This window comes from Mustelus asterias, chromosome 19, assembly GCF_964213995.1.
Source record: "Mustelus asterias chromosome 19, sMusAst1.hap1.1, whole genome shotgun sequence".
Lineage (NCBI taxonomy): Eukaryota > Metazoa > Chordata > Chondrichthyes > Carcharhiniformes > Triakidae > Mustelus > Mustelus asterias.
Genome location: NC_135819.1, coordinates 25,464,031 through 25,483,515, shown reverse-complemented (window position 1 = coordinate 25,483,515; position 19,485 = coordinate 25,464,031). Strand labels below are relative to the sequence as shown.

Sequence of the window (19,485 nt, the reverse complement as noted above, 5' to 3'; positions counted from 1 at the left end):
TAGATAGGGTGAACGGTGGGAAGCTTTTCTCCAGGTCGGTGGTGACGTTCACGAGGGGTCATAGGTTCAAGGTGAAGGGGGGGAGGTTTAACACAGATATCAGACGGACATATTTTACACAGAGGGTGGTGGGGGCCTGGAATGCGCTGCCAGGCAAGGTGGTGGAGGCGGACACACTGGGAACGTTTAAGACTTATCTAGACAGCCATATGAACGGAGTGGGAATGGAGGGATACAAAAGAATGGTCTAGTTTGGACCAGGGAGCGGCGCGGGCTTGGAGGGCCGAAGGGCCTGTTCCTGTGCTGTATTGTTCTTTGTCTGCAATTTAAGGTCTAGTTCAGACTACAAAGAGACATGCAGCTGAAAAATACTTGCATGTTAGAAACATACAGTGTAGTTCCAATAGCATCCGCTTGTAACCATTTGTGTATGTATGTATATAAAGCAAAAACCAGAATAAACATTTCAGTTAGGTTCATGAATTCCATATGCATGCAGTATCTTTTTGTTCTGCAAAGTTATTACAGTCTGACGATGAGGATAGGATTACAGATTCGGCAGTCAAACAAATTTGTTTGGAGAAGTTTCCAGCAAACCAGAAGAGAAACTGAGTTTTTTTTTGCTGAGAAATAGGCTTAAAAATCTGGTCTTAGAGAAGACTGTTTGTATGGTTCAGTGGACTAACCTTCGAAGATGGCTGCATCAACAGGTATTGTTGGACAAGTGGGAAGTATTGTCACCTGGGGGTGGCTAGATATGTATTTCACTGCTAAAAATATTCCCAAAGTTCCTCATAATCCAACTGTTAATCACGCAGATCCAGAAGTGTTGGAAAAACTCAAGAATTTGCTATTCAATAAGATATGTCACTATTGGACATTTTGGGCCCAATTTTACCATCAAGTTGTGACCGTTTTCGGGCACAAAAACTTGCTAAAGTCAGGCGTGAGGCAAGTAGCGTGATCCGCGACCGCTTCTGTGCCCGTTCCCCCTTTACCAAGTGCCTAAAATGTCCGCGATCGGGACAGCGCCTGAAATGGGTGCGACGGCAATTTAAATGCATTTGAATGCATTTAAATGAATTAATGGGCTGGATGCCCGACTTTACCAGCACTTTCCCCTTTACCACCACGTTTGCCAATTGGGAATCGGCGCGAATCAGACATGCTCAATAAAAGTCCAATTCAGGCGCTCCATCAGTGAGGGTTAGTGAGGAGGTAAGTACATAGCGTCCGACGGCGCTCTGCTACTCACGGATGTCCTTTTGTTGCAGCCATTTTCTGTCTCGGGTCGGTGGCAGCTATGTGAATGTGTGGGGGGGGGGGGGGGTGGGGGGGGGCTGTTGCTCTGCAGGGTCTCTGATGTCCGACTTGCAGCACGGACCTGGGTCTCAGCACTGACCTCGGGTCTTGCGGTGCTGCTGGGTCCGAGTGCACTCAGCTCACTTCCAGCTTAAGGATGTGCACAAAGCCCTTGTAAATTGCACTGCTGCAGCCTCTCAACTTTGCAAAGGAGCTGTGATTGTGGGGAGCATGTGGCTGGGAGAATTGGAGGGGGTTGTGATTGTGGGGAGCATGTGGCTGGAGGAATTGGGGAGGCTGATTGTGGGGAGCACGTGGCTGGGGGAATTGGGGGGCTGATTGTGGGGAGAATGTGGCTGGGGGAATTGGGGGGCTGTGATTGTGGGGAGCATGTGGCTGCGGGAATTGGGAGGTTGTGATTGTGGGGAGCATGCGGCTGGGGGAATTGGGGAGGCTGTGATTGTGGGGAGCATGTCGCTGGGGGAATTGGGGGGGCTGTGATTGTGGGGAGCATGTGGCTGGGGGAATTGGGGGGCTGTGATTTTGGGGAGCATGTGTCTGGGGGAATTGGAGAGGCTGTGATTGTGGGGAGCATGTGGCTAGGGGAATTGGGGGGGCTGTGATTGTGGGGAGCATGTGGCTAGGGGAATTGGGGGGCTGTGATTGTGGGGAGCATGTGGCTGGGGGAATTGGGGGATATGGACAGCGACTATTGATGTTATAGGGGCAAGCATCATTCCATAACCTCTACATGTGGTCCTCTCCATCTCCCCTCTCCCCTTTCAGAGTGACAACATGGCTTTTTCTATGCAACCAATAGATCTAACTGTCCTTGTGGTTGTTGCTGGAGCTGAGGAGGAAGAGCAGGAGAAGAATTACAGGCACAGGAGGCCTGGATCTTACCACTTCCAGGACCAGAGGGAGACGACCACCAGAGGCAGGAGGTGGCTGCCATTCACCCAGAGGAGGTGGTGTAGGAGAAGGAGGGAGCAGAGACCTCGGCAGTTCCGTGCACGAGTGTCCTTTGAGCAGATGTTGGACACTGTGTGCCGCCGACGTCTCTGACTCTGAAAGGAGACCGTGCAACACCTGTGCAACCTATTGCAGGACCTGGCACCTAGAGGCACCTGGACTCTCAGTGGCTGTCAAATTGACAGCTGCTCTAAACTTCTATGCAACTGGTACTTTCCAGACCCCGAGCGGAAATGTCTGTGGCATCTCCCAATTTGCCGTGCACACCTGTGTGAGGCAGGTTCTGAAGCCCTGAATGCTGGGCTGGCATCTCCACGTCATGCCCGGGCTGGCCAGTTCAGCAACTTTAACCTGGACCTGGCACAGCAGGAAGCCCAGGCTGCAGGGTTCGCAGCCATTGTGGGGATGCCCAACGTGCAGAGGGCGGTCGACTGCACACATGTTGCCCTCAAGGCCCCCCTACAGAATCCACGAAGATTTGTAAAGAGGAAGAGGTTCCACTCCCTGAATGTTCAGCGAGTGTGCGGTGACCATAATATGACCATCATGCACATCTGTGCCAGACATCCAGACAGTGTGCATTACAGCTTTATTGTCAGGAGCTCAGACATTCCGGAGGCATTCGGGAAGCCTAGGCTGCGAGGTTGGCTCCGGGGTGATATGGGTTACCCACTTTGGACATGGCTGATGACGCCTGTGTCTGAGGCGGAGACCTGCTATCATGAGGCCCATGTAACCTGCGCGATAGTGGAGAGGTGCATTGGGCTCCTCAAGGTGTGATTCCGGTGCCTGGATCAATCTGGTGGGGCCCTCCAATACAGCCCAGTGATCTGTTCCCGCACACTGGTCGTGTGCTGTGCCTTGCACAATCTGGCTCTACAGAGAGGTGACCTCTTGGAGGAGGAGGAGGACATGGAGGCTGACCAGCCGGCCATCGCTGGGGAACATGACCAGCAGGAGGAGGAAGAAGATGAGGAAGAGCACGCCAAGGAACACCAGGCAGGCACTCGAGGGCTGGCAGCCCAAATGAAGCATGTGAGGGCAGCAAGGGAGGCCCTGATAGCCAGGCGGTTCACTCGCTAGGGGTTTGTGTCGGTGGGCTCCGTTCTCTCCACCAAACCCCCCCTCCCCCCCCGCACCCCAAATTCCTTCTATATCTTGCAACATTGTCACACCAGAGGGGTGGGCCTGGGTACTCTGTGTTAGTGAGTTTTTTGGCAGGCAGGAGGGTGGTGATGACTCGCTAAGCACCATTATGATGATGCCCTGGTGCAAACTAGTCTGACTCCTACCTGAGCTCCACATGCACGCTGGTACCTGGGCCACATCTGTGATCTGAAACCCCCATTCAGGCCCTGGGGAGGGTGGAGTAGGGGACAGGAGGGAATCGCTCGAGGAGTCTGGGGAATCAATGCCTTTTCTCAGTAACACATTGAGGGGCCTCCCCAACTGACATCAACATGAGGCATCCCTCAGGCGATCATCAATGGAAGAGGATTCATAATCGGGCGGCACAGTAGCACAGTGGTTAGCACTGCTGCTTCACAGCTCCAGGGACCTGGGTTCGAATCCCGGCTCGGGTCGCTGTCTGTGTGGAGTTTGCACATTCTCCCTGTGTCTGCGTGGGTTTCCTCCGGGTGCTCCAGTTTCCTCCCACAGTCCAAAGATGTGCGGGCTAGGTTGATTGGCCATTCTAAATTGCCCCTTAGTGTCCCGGGATGCATAGGTTAAAGGGGTTAGTGGGTAAATATGTAGGGATATGGGGATAGGGCCTGGGTGGGATTGTGGTCTGTGCAGACTCGATGGGCCGAATGGCCTCTTTCTGCACTGTAGGATTCTATGAAAAATCGAGACAAATTAGTTGCAGGTGGATGGTGAAAAAACATTTATTTACGATAAAGGTGTTTAAATAAGACGTTCTAACATAAAAACTTGTGAACAGAAAATGTTAAGGTGCTTAAATATCTTTCTAACTAGTGCAGCCCTTCACCCGTGCCATCTCAGTGCAACTACAACTTCCTAACTTTATGTGGCCTACCACTACGTCTCAGTGATTCCCCAGAATGTACATCGGAGGTGGAGGGGGCCAGTTGCCTACCTCGCCCTGTGGCCTGTGATGCGCGTGGCGGGTGTTCTCTGGAGGCCCTGGACCTTGAGGGATCTGGCTTGCGTCCAGGTATCTGGGATGTTTCCATGACACCCTCTTCATCCCGCTGCATCTGAGATGCTCCGGTATCAGGAAGGGGAGGGTCAGAAGGTGTAGCCACAGCCACAGTCTCCTGGCTGGAAGGCCCCAGCATAGGCTCGAGCCCTTCCTCCTCCCTTGGGGTTCTTGTAGGCCCTTGGGTCACTCCATGGGACGGCGGTACTTCTGCAGTGAGCTCCAGCATCACCTAGCACTGCCAGTCCTGGAGGACCATCTCCGTCCTACCCATGGTGGTCGAGCCCTCTGCGATGGCCACTTGAATCGGGGGCCACCTCTCAATGACCGCAGCAAGTGCCCTTTGAGACTGGGCCACGATCTGCAAGCCCTCAGCCGTGGCTCTATGAGACTGGGCCACGCTCTGTAAGAACCTCAGCCATGACCGTCTGAGACTGGGCCACATTCTCAACGGCTGCTGCCATAGTCTGCTGTGTCTCAGCACTGTCCCACTGGGTCTCCTGCAAGCTTTTGAGCTTCTCAGCTATGGGCCGCAGAATCTTGAGAAGCCTGTTCAGTTCCTTAGCTGTGGCTCGCTGTGACTCGGCTGCGGCTCTCTGGGACTCTGCTATGGCCTGCTGTGACTCGGCCATCGCTTGGAGCCTGCCACTCATGGTGAGGATCCCCTGTCCCAGGCTTTCAACTGCAGACACCACCCTTGCAGCGTTAGCCTGGGAAGCAAGACAGGCAATAGCTGGTCCACCTGAAAGCTTTGGGACTCCTCCCAACAGCCTCGTGGTCGGTCCAGTGTGGCCGTCAGCCCTTCCTGCATTCCTTGGCTCTGTTGCTGCATCTCCAAGAGCTGAGGGAGAAGTGATCTCAGAGGACCAGCATGTAGCCTGGGGCCAACTGAGTCCTCGCCTCCGGCAGACCTCCGTGTGCCAGAGGCCTCGGATGTTCCCTCTTCCACCCGATGTACATCAGCAGATGTGTCATGCTCACCAGAGAGTGACCCAAAAGCCTCACCACTAACTGGACCCACTGACGTGTCAGTATCTGGGAATGGTGAGTTGTGAGGTGGTAGCTGACGTCAAAACGGTGCTACCCTTGGAGGTCCCTTCACCTGCATCCTCCAAGGACTCATCCGAGCTGTCTGGACCAGGAGGGGCAGGAGCTGTAGCCGGGGCCTGTAGTCCAGCAGGCTGCATCTGTCCCTGCAACACAGGACACAAGGCTACGTGCAAGGGAGGGAGAGGAATCCGGGATGCCAAACACTTGATTCACATTTCTCCATTGAACATAGAACAAAGAACCAAGAAAATTACATTACAGGAACAGGCCCTTCGGCCTTCCAAGCCTGTAGCGACCAGGCTGCCCATCTGATTTGTAACCCCTTCCCTTCCGGGGACCATATGGCTCTATCCCCATCCCATTCACATCGCTGTAGAGATGCCCCTTAAAGGTCACTATCGTATCTGCATCCACAGCCTCCCCCGGCAGCGAGTTCCAGACACGCACTACCCTCTCTGTGCAAATAAACATCTCCTTTAAACTTTGCCCCTCGCACCCGAAACTCGTGCCCCCGAGAAGTTGCCTCAAAGTGAGTGAAGGATTAACAGGTGCTCCCGCCGTGACGGCAGCCCGACCATGCTGTCGCTGACAGCCCACATCTCCCCTTCCCTTGACAGCTCCAGCGCCTGCTCTTCAAAGTGGGTGAGGACCCAGAGGTCTGGCTCACCACCCCCTGTCTTCGCCCTCTCACGGGTGTGATGCTTGGTCTTTTCCTGTGGAGACAGAAGGAGCCATGAAAGAAATGGTGGCATGAGTCCTGCAGAGTATCAGGTGATGACTCTTAGAAGGCAAGCACAGTGGGGTTCATTGGGGGAAAAGGAAGGAGGTACTTGGGCAGCCTCCCCAGATTGCCCTCAGAGAATCGGGGGGCTGGTCGTGCGCACATTTTGTGCAGGAATGCCTGCCTGCCTGTCCATTCTTGAGTTTTTAATGGAGCTGCCCCTCGTTAGGGCAGATCAGCTGCAGGCAGTTTGGCCGAGCATTCCAGCAAGTTCCATGCAGTTTGCTTGTTGGCATTGAGGTGAAGGCAAGTGAGCACTTGCAGGTGTGCTGACGGGGAGTTGGGGGGCAGATGGTGGATGAGTGCCTCAATGATTGGGGACAGGGGAGAGAGAGGGAGGTGTCACACAGCCTTCGGAGTCCGGAGGCGATTGGGGCCTTGTGTGGGAGGGTCCGGGGTGGGGGTGAGGGGGATCACCCTGCCTGATATCTGTAGGGTGGAAGGGGAAGGGTGGATCTCTCTGCCTGAGATGAGTGAGGGGAAAGGGGGTGGTCCGCTGCCACTCTGCCTGAGATGAGTGAGGGAGAAGGTGGGGTCCGCTGCCACTTTGCCTGGGATGAGTGAGGGGGAAAGGGGGGGTCCACTGCTACTCTGCCTGAGATCGTTGGGGGTAAAGGGGGGAGGGGGCCATAATCGGTCTGGGTGGGGGGGGGGGATAAGGGAGTCAGTAATGTTGTGGGGGTGGGGCAATGTTTGTGGGGGCCAGGGGGAGGCATTATCCGGCCCAAACGCAATGTGGTAGGGGAGCAGCATTCTATCTTTTTTTTGGTGAGTATACTCAGCTGAAGGTTCAGGCATGATAAGCCCCGCCCACAGGCTTGCGCAACGCAGTTCAGAATCGCTGATATTTTTTCAGGCAGAGTGCGCATGGGGGTGCCAGAGAACGGGTCTAAAGGTCAGATCTGAAACACTCCCAGATTCAAGTCCGCCCAGCACTTAGAATCAAAATGGTAAAATCGGGCCCTTTGTGTAAGCTTGAGTTGCTCCACAATCCCAAGCTGTTAGAGATTCCAAAACCTATCAGTTTTGATCAAGGAATCAATTACCCAAGAAGGACATTGAAGATAAAGGCAAATTACTGTGGATGCTGGAATCTGAAACAAAAACAAAAAAATGCTGGAAAATCTCAGCAGATCTGACAGGTCTATGGAGAGAGAATAGAGCTAACGTTTCGAGTCTGGATGACCCTTTGTCAGAGCATTGGAGAGTCTAACATGGTTTTGAAAATCATGGGCGGCACGGTAGCACAGTGGTTAGCACTGCTGCTTCACAGCTCCAGGGTCCCAGGTTCGATTCCCGGCTTGGGTCACTGTCTGTGTGGAGTTTGCACATTCTCCTCGTGTCTGCGTGGGTTTCCTCCGGGTGCTCCGGTTTCCTCCCACAGTCCAAAGATGTGTGGGTTAGGTTGATTGGCCAGGTTAAAAATTGCCCCTGAGATGCGTAGGTTAGAGGGATTAGCGGGTAAAAGATGTGGGGGTAGGGCCTGGGTGGGATTGTGGTCGGTGCAGACTCGATGGGCCGAATGGCCTCCTTCTGCACTGTAGGGTTTCTATGATGATTCTATGAAAAAGCTGTCCATTGTAATTTTGAAGAATTTCAAGAGAGAGCATGAGAGGACTAGATTAGTATTGAGTTTAAAAAGTCAATAAATTGCTGACATTTCCAAAGTTAACACTTCAACATAACTTAGCAAACAGCATTGTGCATAGACATGGTGGTGCGTGACTTGAGAGAGACAACTGCCAGTCATCTACTGATGTAAATAAGCTGTTGCTGAGAAGGCACCAATGATGACAGTATGGTATGACCAATCTTTGTGCCAATCTTGAGAACAGAATTGTCCATTTGTGAAGGCAGAGTGCTACACCTGCAAGAAGAAGGATTATCTTGCAAAGATATGTTGAAAGAATGTAAAAAGAGAAAATGCTGGTTGGAACAAATGGCAGTCACTGGCTGTGGTTGTCGAGCAGCAACAGGTCAATGAAGAGTTGGTTGAGACTTATAATCTCTAGCAGAAGAATGTCTAGTGGAAATTCACAGAGCATCATACTCCAAGTAGTGTTAGATGGAGCTCTGGTAAATATGGAGGTTGAGACTAGTGCATTAATTAGCCTGATTCCCGCATTGCTATACAGGCAGCCCTCAACTTTACAACGTTCAAGTTATGATCAACAGCACTTATGTTTATGAATTGACAACCTGTCTTGACTTTACAACATCAGTTTCGATTTTACCATCACATGCCAGCACATTTATACGGACACATCGATATTCTATGCCACCCATCTGTTTGACTGAACTGGTCTTTATTAGGTTGGAAATTAGTGTTTTATTTTGTTAAATTTTTTGGCTCAACTGTTACAATCTTAATGCATTCGTGTTGTATTTATTATGTGCTCATACTCACAGAATTCAAGGTTAAACAGATAATTAAAAGAGATCAAATGGGTTAATTATATCCCCCAAACTAACTGAGGAACTTGTGCTAAGGCATGCAGACATCAACAGTTGCCTCAATGACTTGACAGGGCAAGAGTTGAGAGCATTTTGCACTCTGTGGTATACCACAAGTGATTTCCAATCTTGGTTCAGGAACCAATCCCCCATTTATACCACTGTTCTTATGGGAAAATTGATCTTACAATTCAGCTTACAATGTGGTTTTCAGGAACCAATGTGTCACAAGTCCAAGACTGCCTGTACTGTGAAAAATTGAGTCAGCATCAGTCAGATAAATTCTGCATAGAATTACAAAGTTATAGAGGGGAGAAGATTCCAATGAAGTGTTTGCTCCTTGTATATGACAGGAACTAGATGGAAAATTATTGTGGTCAAGGATGAAAATCCAACCTTGTTAGAAAGAAATTGGTTAGTAGCACTAAGTTAAACTGGAACACCCTTTCACGTATAAAAGCGAAATTCACAACACATGATAGATCACCAAGTACCCACAGGTTTTCAGTGAAACTGACAAATCAATTCAAGGATATAAGGCCATGATAAAGGCAAATTACTGCGGATGCTGGAATCTGAAAAAGCAGAAAATGCTGGAAAATCTCAGCAGGTCTGACAGTATCTATGGAGGGAGAACAGAGCTAAAGTTTCAGGTCTGGATGACCCTTTATCAGACCCGCTGAGATTTTCCAGCATTTGATGTTTTTGTATAAGGCCAGCATATGGGTTCAGAGGAACATAAGATCAGTTTATTGCAGGCCTCGTCCAGTACCCTATACTCTGAAGGAGATATATATAGCAAGCACTGGAGACTGAGAACATTCTCTCCAAGTTAGAACAACGTAATTGGCCTCCCCCCATTGTGATAGTACTAAATCAGATGGTAGTGTAAGAATATGTGGTGATTATAAAATAATCCGTAAATCAGTGTAATCCACCTGATACTTTGCCAAACACGGAGAATGCTATCAGGAGCCAGATTTTTTCAAAGTTAAATCTGACAAATGCCTATCTGCAATTTGAGTTACATGATGAATCAAGTCACATCTGACTATTAAAACATACATGGGTCAATTTCAGTTTCATAGGCTGCCATTTGGTGTTTCCTCAGTCCCCAGAATTTACCAAGGAGTGATTAACCAAAATTTGCAAGGAATTCAGGGAGTCGTGTGCTATTTGAATAACATAATTATTTCAGCTCCAAACAGGCAGAGCCACGATGGCAAATTGAAAAAGATGCTCCAAAGTTTGGAAAAACATTGAATGTGGGAAAAGGCACACACACAGGAAATGTTATTTGGGTCACAGGTAAATGGTGCCTCACTCAGTGTCGGCTGAAAGAACAATCTCAATGGGCAGTGAGGCAGTGTCATTTGTTAATGTGTCCGTGAGTGCAGCCCCCATTGAATTATACTCATCATCCTTTACAACTAATCAGTTAGCAACCTCTTAATGAGATGATCCATTTACTCATAGATCGGGATTACTACTTAAAACTCCTAAGTTTTTAAACTGAATTTTTCTGCTCTTAAACTAATCTACTGCACAGCTCAAGCTGCTTTAAAAGGAAGCCATGAAAGAAGTATTAAAACAAAAACCCACACCATGTTCTCACCTGTTTCTCATATGCAAGAAGCTGTTTGGATAGCTGCTGTGTTGCAATACTCATTTCATTCTGCAAAAACAAAAAGCAAGCACATGAGGAACTTTCTGCAGTGTAAACATTTGTGTCAATACAATACAATAGATTATCTCAGAGGATTTGTGAAGTGCCTCAGCACCCCATAACCTGCAGTCATCAATCTTATTGATGCAGAAGGCAAACTCCAAAGTTTCAGAAAGAGTAATGTATCCATCAGTAAGACTTCCCAAACAATAATACTAATTGTATTTGGTCATACATTTCTACAATTAACAGAACAGTTGCACATGGTCTTCATTCTTCTATGAATATAATGTAACACCACATAAGAAATTGCATCATCCTTCAGAGAAAGCTCAAATGCATTACATGTTGGCATCAGGCGCTTGTTGCCTCAAAGTGAATCACACTCTCTTGTTCTTGCCATGCAAAAACAAGTCACATGCATTTCACAGAGGAATAATTGATTAAAATAGACAAATACATTTTTATGGCATCAATATACAATCGTTTCCCTTAATTGAAAGAATTGGAAATCAGATGTTTCAACATTTATGACCAGCAGTGTGCCTCAGAGATCAGTGCTGGGCCCACTGTTATTTGTCATTTATATTAATGATTTGGATGAGAATATAGGGGGCATGGTTAGTAAGTTTGCAGATGACACCAGGATTGGTGGCATAGTGGACAGTGAAGAAGGTTATCTCCAATTGCAACGGGGTCTTGATCAATTGGGCCAGTGGGCTGACGAATGGCAGATGGAGTCTAATTTAGGCAAATGCGAGGTGATGCATTTTGATAGATTGAACCAGGGCAGGACTTACTCAGTTAAAGGTGGGGCGTTGTGGAGAGTTACAGAACAAAGAGATCTAGGAGTACATGTTCATAGCTCCTTGAAAGTGGAGTCACAGGTGGACAGAGTGGTGAAGAAGGCATTCGGCATGCTTGGTTTCATTGGCCAGAACATTGAATACAGGAGTTGGAATGTCTTGTTGAAGTTGTACAAGACATTGGTAAGGCCACACTTGGAATACTGTGTGCAATTCTGGTCACCTTATTATAGAAAGGATATTATTAAACTAGAAAGAGTGCAGAAAAGACTTATTAGGATGCTACCAGGACTTGATGGATTGAGTTATAAGGAGAGGCTGGATAGACTGGGATTTTTTTCTCTGGAGCGTAGGAGGCTGAGGGGTGACCTTATAAAGGTCTATAAAATAATGAGGGGCACAGACAAGGTAGATAGTCGATATCTTTTCCCAAAGGTAGGGGAGTCTAAAACAAGAGGGCATAGGTTGAAGGTGAGAGGGGAGAGATACAAAAGTGTCCAGAGGGGCAATTTTTTCACACAGAGGGTGGTGAGTGTCTGGAACAAGCTGCCAGAGGTAGTAGTAGAGGTGGGTAACAATTTTATCTTTTAAAAAGAATTTAGATAGTTACATGGGTACGATGGGTACAGAGGGATATGGGCCAAATGCGGGCAATTGGGATTAGCTTAGGGGTTTTAAAAAAAAGGGTGGCATGGATAAGTTGGGCCGAAGGGTCTGTTTCCATGCTGTAAACCCCTATGACTCTATGATTTATACATGAATTGAAATGAATGGATAATTGAAGTTGTTTGTCTTTTTTGGATGCAGGAAATGGGAGGAGTGGGTCATTCAATCCTCAAGCCTGCTCCACCGTTCAATAAGATCATAGGGGCAATGCAGCACAGCGGGCCAGGAGACTCGAGAAGAGGCCGTTTAGCGGGCTCCCCGCTGGGCGTCTCAGCTTCCGCGAGTCTCCGGCAGCTGGATTTCTGGCGCCATCAGCTCCATGCTAGAAGTCGGCGTGGTGCTGGGTAATTTATGTATATGATAATTTAAATATATTTAACCTATCATTAACAGGCCCAGGACAAATGTCTCCAGGCCTCCTAGCCTCCACACCACCCCCCGCCCGCCACCCGCCCCCTTCCCTCAAAGAGTATTTCACTCCAGCGGGGTTTACAATAGGTCCCCACTTGTGGGGAGCTGGCGGCCTGACCCTGCTGAGGTGGAGCGGGGCCATCGAGACTCCTCAGGAGGTCGGGCGCGAGTGCCCTCTGGCACTGTCCAAGAGGCAAAGTAGCAATGTCCACAGGGGCACCTTGGCACTGCCAAGGCAGTGCCAAGAAGGCGGAGCCTATTGGGGGCGCCATTAGGTGGGGATGGGTCCTGTTGCCACACCGCATATGGATCATGAACAGAGGGAGGGAGGCCAGTGATTGGGGCCGACCATTGGGGTGGGGTGGGGTTTGGCCTGCTGGAGGAGGGTGGCGGGGGGGGTCGAGGCTAGCCTGGATATGTTTGGGGGATCGAGCTGGCTAGCAATTGGGAGGCTGGCAGTGTGGGGCTACAGTGCATGTGCCGATCTCATGCTGACAGATCGGCGCATTCATAGTGGCCTGCTCAGCGCTATGCTGTCGGCCTCTCCAGCATGAATGCGCTCTGCCCCCTAGCCCTAACCCTAACGCAGTGCACAGAGTGTGAGAGATTCATTTTGAAACTCTACCTGAAAAAAACAGCGGGATTTGCTCCAGTGATTACACAAATTCGACACTTAGAAAATTTTTGGGAGAATCGTCACCCTAGACTTTTTATTATTTTATTAGTGTCACAAGTAGGCTTACATTAACACTGCAATGAAGTTACTGTGAAAATCCCCTAGTCACCACACTCTGGCGCCTGTTCGGGCACACTGAAAGAGAATTTAGCATGGCCAATGCACCCTAACCAAACTGTCTTTGGGACTGTGGGAGGAAGTCAGAGCACCCCGGGGAAACCCACGCAAGCACGGGGTGAATGTGCAAACTCCACACAGACAGTGACCCAAGCCGGGAATCGAACCCAGGTCCCTGGCACTGTAAGGCAGCAGTGCTAACCACTGTGTGACTAATCTGTTTGTGGCTTAACTCCACTTTCCTGTCTGCGCCACATAACCCTGGACACCCTTCGAGATCTGTCTTACACAGCTTTGAATGTGATCACTGACCAGCCTCCACTGTTCGTTTGGGAAGTTTTACAACTCAGGAAAATTCTTCGTCACCTCTGTCTTAAATGGGAAACCCCTTCTTTTTAAACTGTGTCTTCCAGTTCTAGATTCTTTGATTTGATTTGATTTGATTTATTATTAACATAGAACATAGAACAGTACAGCACAGAACAGAACAGGCTCTTCGGCCCACGATGTTGTGCCGAGCTTTATTTGAAACCAAGATCAAGCTATCCCACTCCCTATCATCCTCATAGAATCATAGAAACCCTACAGTGCAGAAGGAGGCCATTCGGCCCATCGAGTCTGCACCAACCACAATCCCACCCAGGCCCTATCCCCACATACTTACCCGCTAATCCCTCTAACCTACGCATTTTAGGATTCTAAGGGGCAATTTTTAACCTGGCCAATCAACCTAACCCGCACATCTTTGGACTGTGGGAGGAAACCGGAGCACCCGGAGGAAACCCACGCAGACATGAGGAGAACGTGCAAACTCCACACAGACAGTGACCCGAGCCGGGAATCGAACCCAGGACCCTGGAGCTGTGAAGCAGCAGTGCTAACCACTGCGCTACCGTGCCGCCCTGGTGTGCTCCATGTGCATATCCAATAACCGCTTAAATGTTCCTAAAGTGTCTGACTCCACTATCACTGCAGGCAGTCCATTTCACACCCCAACCACTCTCTGCGTAAAGAACCTACCTCTGTACCTACCTTCCTATATCTCCCACCATGAACCCTATAGTTATGCCCCCTTGTAATAGCTCCATCCACCCGAGGAAATTATTGTCACATGTATTAGTATACCGTGAAATTGTATATTGTTTCTTGTACAGACAAAGCATACCATTCATTGAGAAGGAAACGAGAGCGTGCAGAATGTAGTGTTACAGTCATAGCTAGGCTGTAGAGAAAGATCAACTTAATGTAAGGTAGGTCCATTCAAAAGTGTGATGGCAGCAGGGAAGAAGCTGTTCTTGAGTCGGTTGATACATGACCTCTCACTTTTGTATTTTTTCCTGATGGAAGAAGGTGGAAGAGAGAATGTCTGGACTGTGTGGGGTCCTTAATTTTGCTGGCTGCTTTTCTGAAGCAGCAGGAAGTGTAGACAGAGTCAATGGATGGGAGGTTGGTTTGCCCGATGGATTGGGCTATATTCACAACCTTTTGTAGTTTCTTGCGGTCTTGGGCAGAGCAGGAGCCAAACTAAGCTGTGATACAACCAGAAAGGATGCTTTCTGTGGTGCATCTGTAAAAGTTGGTGAGAGTCGTAGCTGACATGCCAAATTTCCTTTGTCTTCTGAGAAAGTAGAGGCATTTGTGGGCTTTCTTAACGATAGTGTCGTGGTGCACGTCGGCACCAAAGACATAGGTAAGAGAGGGGACGGGGATTTAAAACAGGAATTCAGGGAGCTGGGTGGAAGCTGAGAGCCAGGACGAAAGAGGTTGTCATATCTGGTATGTTGACGGTGCCACGAGATAGCGAGTTGAGGAACAGGGAGAGAGTGCAGTTAAAGGAGCGGTCACGTTGTTAGGATGCAGGGATGGTGTAGGAGGGAGGGTTTCAGCTATGTGGATAATTGGAACGCTTTCTGGGGAAGGTGGGACCTGTACCAACAGGACGGGGTGCACCTGAACCAGAGGGGCACCAATATCCTGGGAGGGAAATTTGCTACAGCTCTTCGGGGGGGTTTAAACTAATTTGCCGGGGGGATGGGAAAAGGAGTTGTAGTCCGGAGGTCAGTGAGTGTAGTGAGGTACTGGGAAGGGTACCATGGTCAAAGGTGGGTACCAGCAGACAAGAAGGTGGGTTGAAGTGTGTCTACTTCAATGCAATCCGAAATAAGGTAGGTGAACTTGGGGCGTGGATTGGCACTTGATGTTGTGGCCATTACGGAGACATGGGTAGAACAAGGACAGGAATGGTTGTTGGAAGTTCCGGGTATAGATGTTTCAGTAAGTGTAGGGTAGCTGGTAAAAGAGGTGGAGGAGTGGCACTGTTAATCAAGGAGAGTGTAACAGCTGCAGAAAGGCATTTCGAAGGATATCTGCCTACAGAGGTAATATGGGCTGAGGTTAGGAATAGGAAAGGAGCGGTCACGTTGTTAGTTTACTACAGGCCCCCAAATAGTAATAGAGATGTGGAGCAAGAAATTGCTAAGCAGATTATGGATAGGTGTGGGGGTCACAGGGTAGTTGTCATGGGGGACTTTAACTTTCCAAATATTGATTGGAGCCTTTATAGCTCGAATAGTTCGGATGGGGCAGTTTTTGTGCAGTGTGTGCAGGAGGAGTTCCTGACACAATATGTGGATAAGCCGACAAGAGGTGGGGCCACATTGGATTTGGTAATGGGAAATGAACCGGGCCAAGTGTTGGATTTGGTTGTGGGAGAGCACTTTGGAGATAGTGACCACAATTTGGTGTCTTTTGTTATTGCAATGGAGAGGGATAGGGCCATGCGGCAGGGCATAGTTTACAATTGGGGGAGAGGTAATTATGATGCAATCAGGCGGGGATTAGGAAGCATAGGATGGGAACAAAAATTGTCAGGGAAAGGCACTAATGAAAAGTTGAACTTTTTCAAGGAACAAATACTGCGTGTCCTTGATAGGTATGTCCCTACCAGGCAGAGAGGAAATGGTCGCGTGAGGGAACCATGGTTCACAAAAGAGGTGGAATGTCTTGTCAAGAGGAAGAAGGAAGCATGTGTAAGGTTGAGAAAACAAGGTTCAGTTGGCTCGATGGAGGGTTACAAGTTAGCAAGAAATGAGCTGAAAAAGGGGCTTAGGAGAGCTAGGAGGGGGCATGAGAAGTCCTTGGCGGGTCGGATCAAGGAAAACCCCAAGGCTTTTTACTCCTATGTGAGGAATAAAAGAATTACCAGGGTGAGGTTGGGGCCGGTAAAGGACAGCAGTGGGAATTTGTGCATGGAGTCAGAAGAGATAGGAGAGGTGATGAATGAATACTTTTCTTGACGGTAGCACAGTGGTTAGCACTGCTGCTTCACAGCTCCAGGGACCTGGGTTCGATTCCCAGCTCGGGTCATTGTCTGTGTGGAGTTTGCACATTCTCCTTGTGTCTGCGTGGGTTTCCTCCGGGTGCTCCGGTTTCCTCCCACAGTCCAAAGATGTGCAGGTTAGGTTGATTGGCCATGCTAAAATTGCCCCTTAGTGTCCGTAGGTTAGAGGGATTAGCGGGTAAAATATGTAGGGATATGGGGGTAGGGCCTGGGTGGGATTGTGGTCGGTGCAGACTCGATGGGCCGAAGGGCCTCTTTCTGCACTGTAGGGTTCTATGATTCTATGATTCGGTGTTCACCAAGGAGAGGGGCCATGTTTTTGAGGAAGAGAGGGTGTCACAGGCTGATAGGCTGGAGGAAGTAGATGTTCGGAGGGAAGATGTACTAGCAATTTTGAATAAACTGAAAGTTGATAAGTCCCCTGGGCCTGATGAAATATATCCTAGGAGTCTTTGGGCGGCAAGGGATGAGATAGCAGAGCCTTTGGCATTGATCTTTGCGTCCTCACTGTCCACGGGGGTGGTGCCAGAGGACTGGAGAGTGGCGAATGTGGTTCCTCTGTTTAAGAAAGGGAATAGAAATGACCCTGGTAATTATAGGCCGGTTAGTCTTATTTCGGTGGTCGGTAAGTTGATGGAAAAGGTCCTCAGGGATAGGATTTACGACCATTTAGAAAGATGCAGCTTAATCCGGGATAGTCAGCACAGATTTGTGAAGGGCAAGTCTTGCCTCACAAATTTGATAGAATTTTTTGAGGAGGTAACTAAGTATTTAGATGAAGGTAGTGCAGTTGATGTCATATACATGGATTTTAGTAAGGCGTTTGATAAAGTCCCCCATGGTCGGCTTATGAAGAAAGTAAGGATGTGTGGGATAGAGGGAAGTTTGGCCGATTGGATAGGTAACTGGCTATCTAACAGAAGACAGAGGGTGGTGGTGGATGGAAAATTTTCGGACTGGAAACCGGTTACCAGCGGAGTGCCACAGGGATCAGTGCTTGGTCCTCTGCTATTTGTCATTTTTATAAATGACTTGGAGGAGGGGGCTGAAGGGTGGATCAGTAAATTTGCTGATGACACCAAGATTGGTGGGGTAGTGGATGAGGTGGAGGGCTGTTGTAGGCTGCAAAGAGATATAGATAGGATGCAGAGCTGGGCTGAAAAATGGCAAATGGAGTTTAACGCTGACAAATACAAGGTGATTCATTTTGGTAGGACAAATTTAAATGTGGATTACAGGGTCAAAGGTAGGGTTCTGAAGAATGTGGAGGAACAGAGAGATCTTGGGGTTCATATCCACAGATCTCTGAAGGTTGCCACTCAAGTGGATAGAGCCGTGAAGAAGGCCTATAGTGTGTTGGCGTTCATTAACAGGGGGTTTGAGTTTAAGAGCCGTGGGGTTATGCTGCAACTGTACAGGACCTTGGTGAGACCACATTTGGAATATTGTGTGCAGTTCTGGTCACCTCACTATAAGAAGGATGTGGAGACACTGGAAAGAGTGCAAAGGAGATTTACCAGGATGCTGCCTGGTTTGGAGGGTAGGTCTTATGAGGAAAGGTTGAGGGAACTTCGGCTTTTCTCTTTGGAGTGGAGGAGGTTGAGAGGAGACTTGATAGAGGTTTATAAGATGATAAGGGGGATAGATAGAGTGAACGTTCAAAGACTATTTCCTCGGGTGAATGGAGGGTAACTAGGGGGCATAACTATAGGGTTCATGGTGGGAGATATAGGAAGGATGTCCGAGGTAGGTTTTTTACCCAGAGAGTGGTTCAGGTGTGGAATGGACTGCCTGCAGGGATAGTGGAGTCAGAAACTTTCGGAACATTTAAGAAGCTATTGGATAGGCACATGGAGCACTTCGGGATGATAGGGAGGAAATAGCTTGATTTGGGTTTCAGACAAAGCTCGGCACAACATCGTGGGCCGAAGGGCCTGTTCTGTGCTGTACTGTTCTATGTTCTATATTCTAGTGTCGGCATGGGGGATCCAGCTCAGGTTGTTGGTGAACTGGACACCTAAAAACTTGAAGCTCTTGACCCTTTCTACTTCATCCCCATTGATGTAGACAGGGGCATGTTCTCACTAAGCTTCCTGAAGTCGAAGACAATCTCCTTCATTTTGTTGACATTGAGGGAGAGATTATTGTTGCCGCACCATTTCACCAGATTCTCTATCTCATTCCTCTACTCTGTCTCGTCATTGTTTGAGATTCAACCCACTACGGTGGAGCCATCAGCAAACTACGAGGAGAAACATCCTCTCAATATCTACCCTGACAAGCCTCCTCAAAATTTTGTTACGAGAAGATCACCTCATCCTTCTAAACGCCAACAATTATAGGCTCAATCCATTCAACCTTTCCTCATTAGACATTTCCTCATCCTCAGAATCAGCGTTGGGAAGCTTCTCTGAACTACTTCCAATACAAATATATCTTTCCTTAAGTTGACCAAACTGTTTACAGTACTCCAGGTGTGGTCTCACCAATGTACAGCTGTAGCAAGTCTTTGATTATTTTTATACTCAATTCCGTTTGCAATAAAGGCCAACATTTTGTTCCTTGCTTATTAACTTTTTATGATTCATGTACAAGGAAGTCCAGGTCCCTCTGTACTACAGCATTCTTCAGTCTCTCCTTTTAAATAATATTCTCTTTTCCTATTCTTCTTGCCAGGTGGGCAAGCACACACTTTCCCATATATATAATCCATCTGCCAAATTTTTGTCCACTTATTTAACATATCTATAATCTATATATATTTATATTCCCTGACATAAATTGGCCCACGAATAACCTCATGATGCTCCGCTTCTCCAGCTTCCACCCAAAACACATTAAAGAAGCCATCCTCTACGGACAAGCCCTCCTATACACAGGATCTGCTCAGATGAGGAGAATCGCAACAGACACCTACAGACTCTGAAAGACGCCCTCGTAAGAACAGAATATGGCGCTCAACTCATAGATCGATAGTTCTGACACGCCACAGTGAAAAACTGCACCAACCTCCTCAGAAGACAAACACGGGACACAGTGGACAGAGTACTCTTCATCATCCAGTACTTCTGGAGAAGCTACAT

At 48.5% G+C, this 19,485-nt stretch overlaps 1 protein-coding gene across 1 annotated transcript in view; it reads right to left on the bottom strand.

Annotated features, from left to right (window-relative positions):
- Positions 1-19,485, bottom strand: part of appl2 (adaptor protein, phosphotyrosine interaction, PH domain and leucine zipper containing 2) — a 230,723-nt gene that overhangs the window by 173,874 nt on the left and 37,364 nt on the right. The window contains exon 3 of the mRNA XM_078235147.1: positions 10,336-10,395. Within this exon, the coding sequence (XP_078091273.1) occupies positions 10,336-10,395 (60 nt within the window). The remainder of the gene's footprint in view (positions 1-10,335; positions 10,396-19,485) is intronic.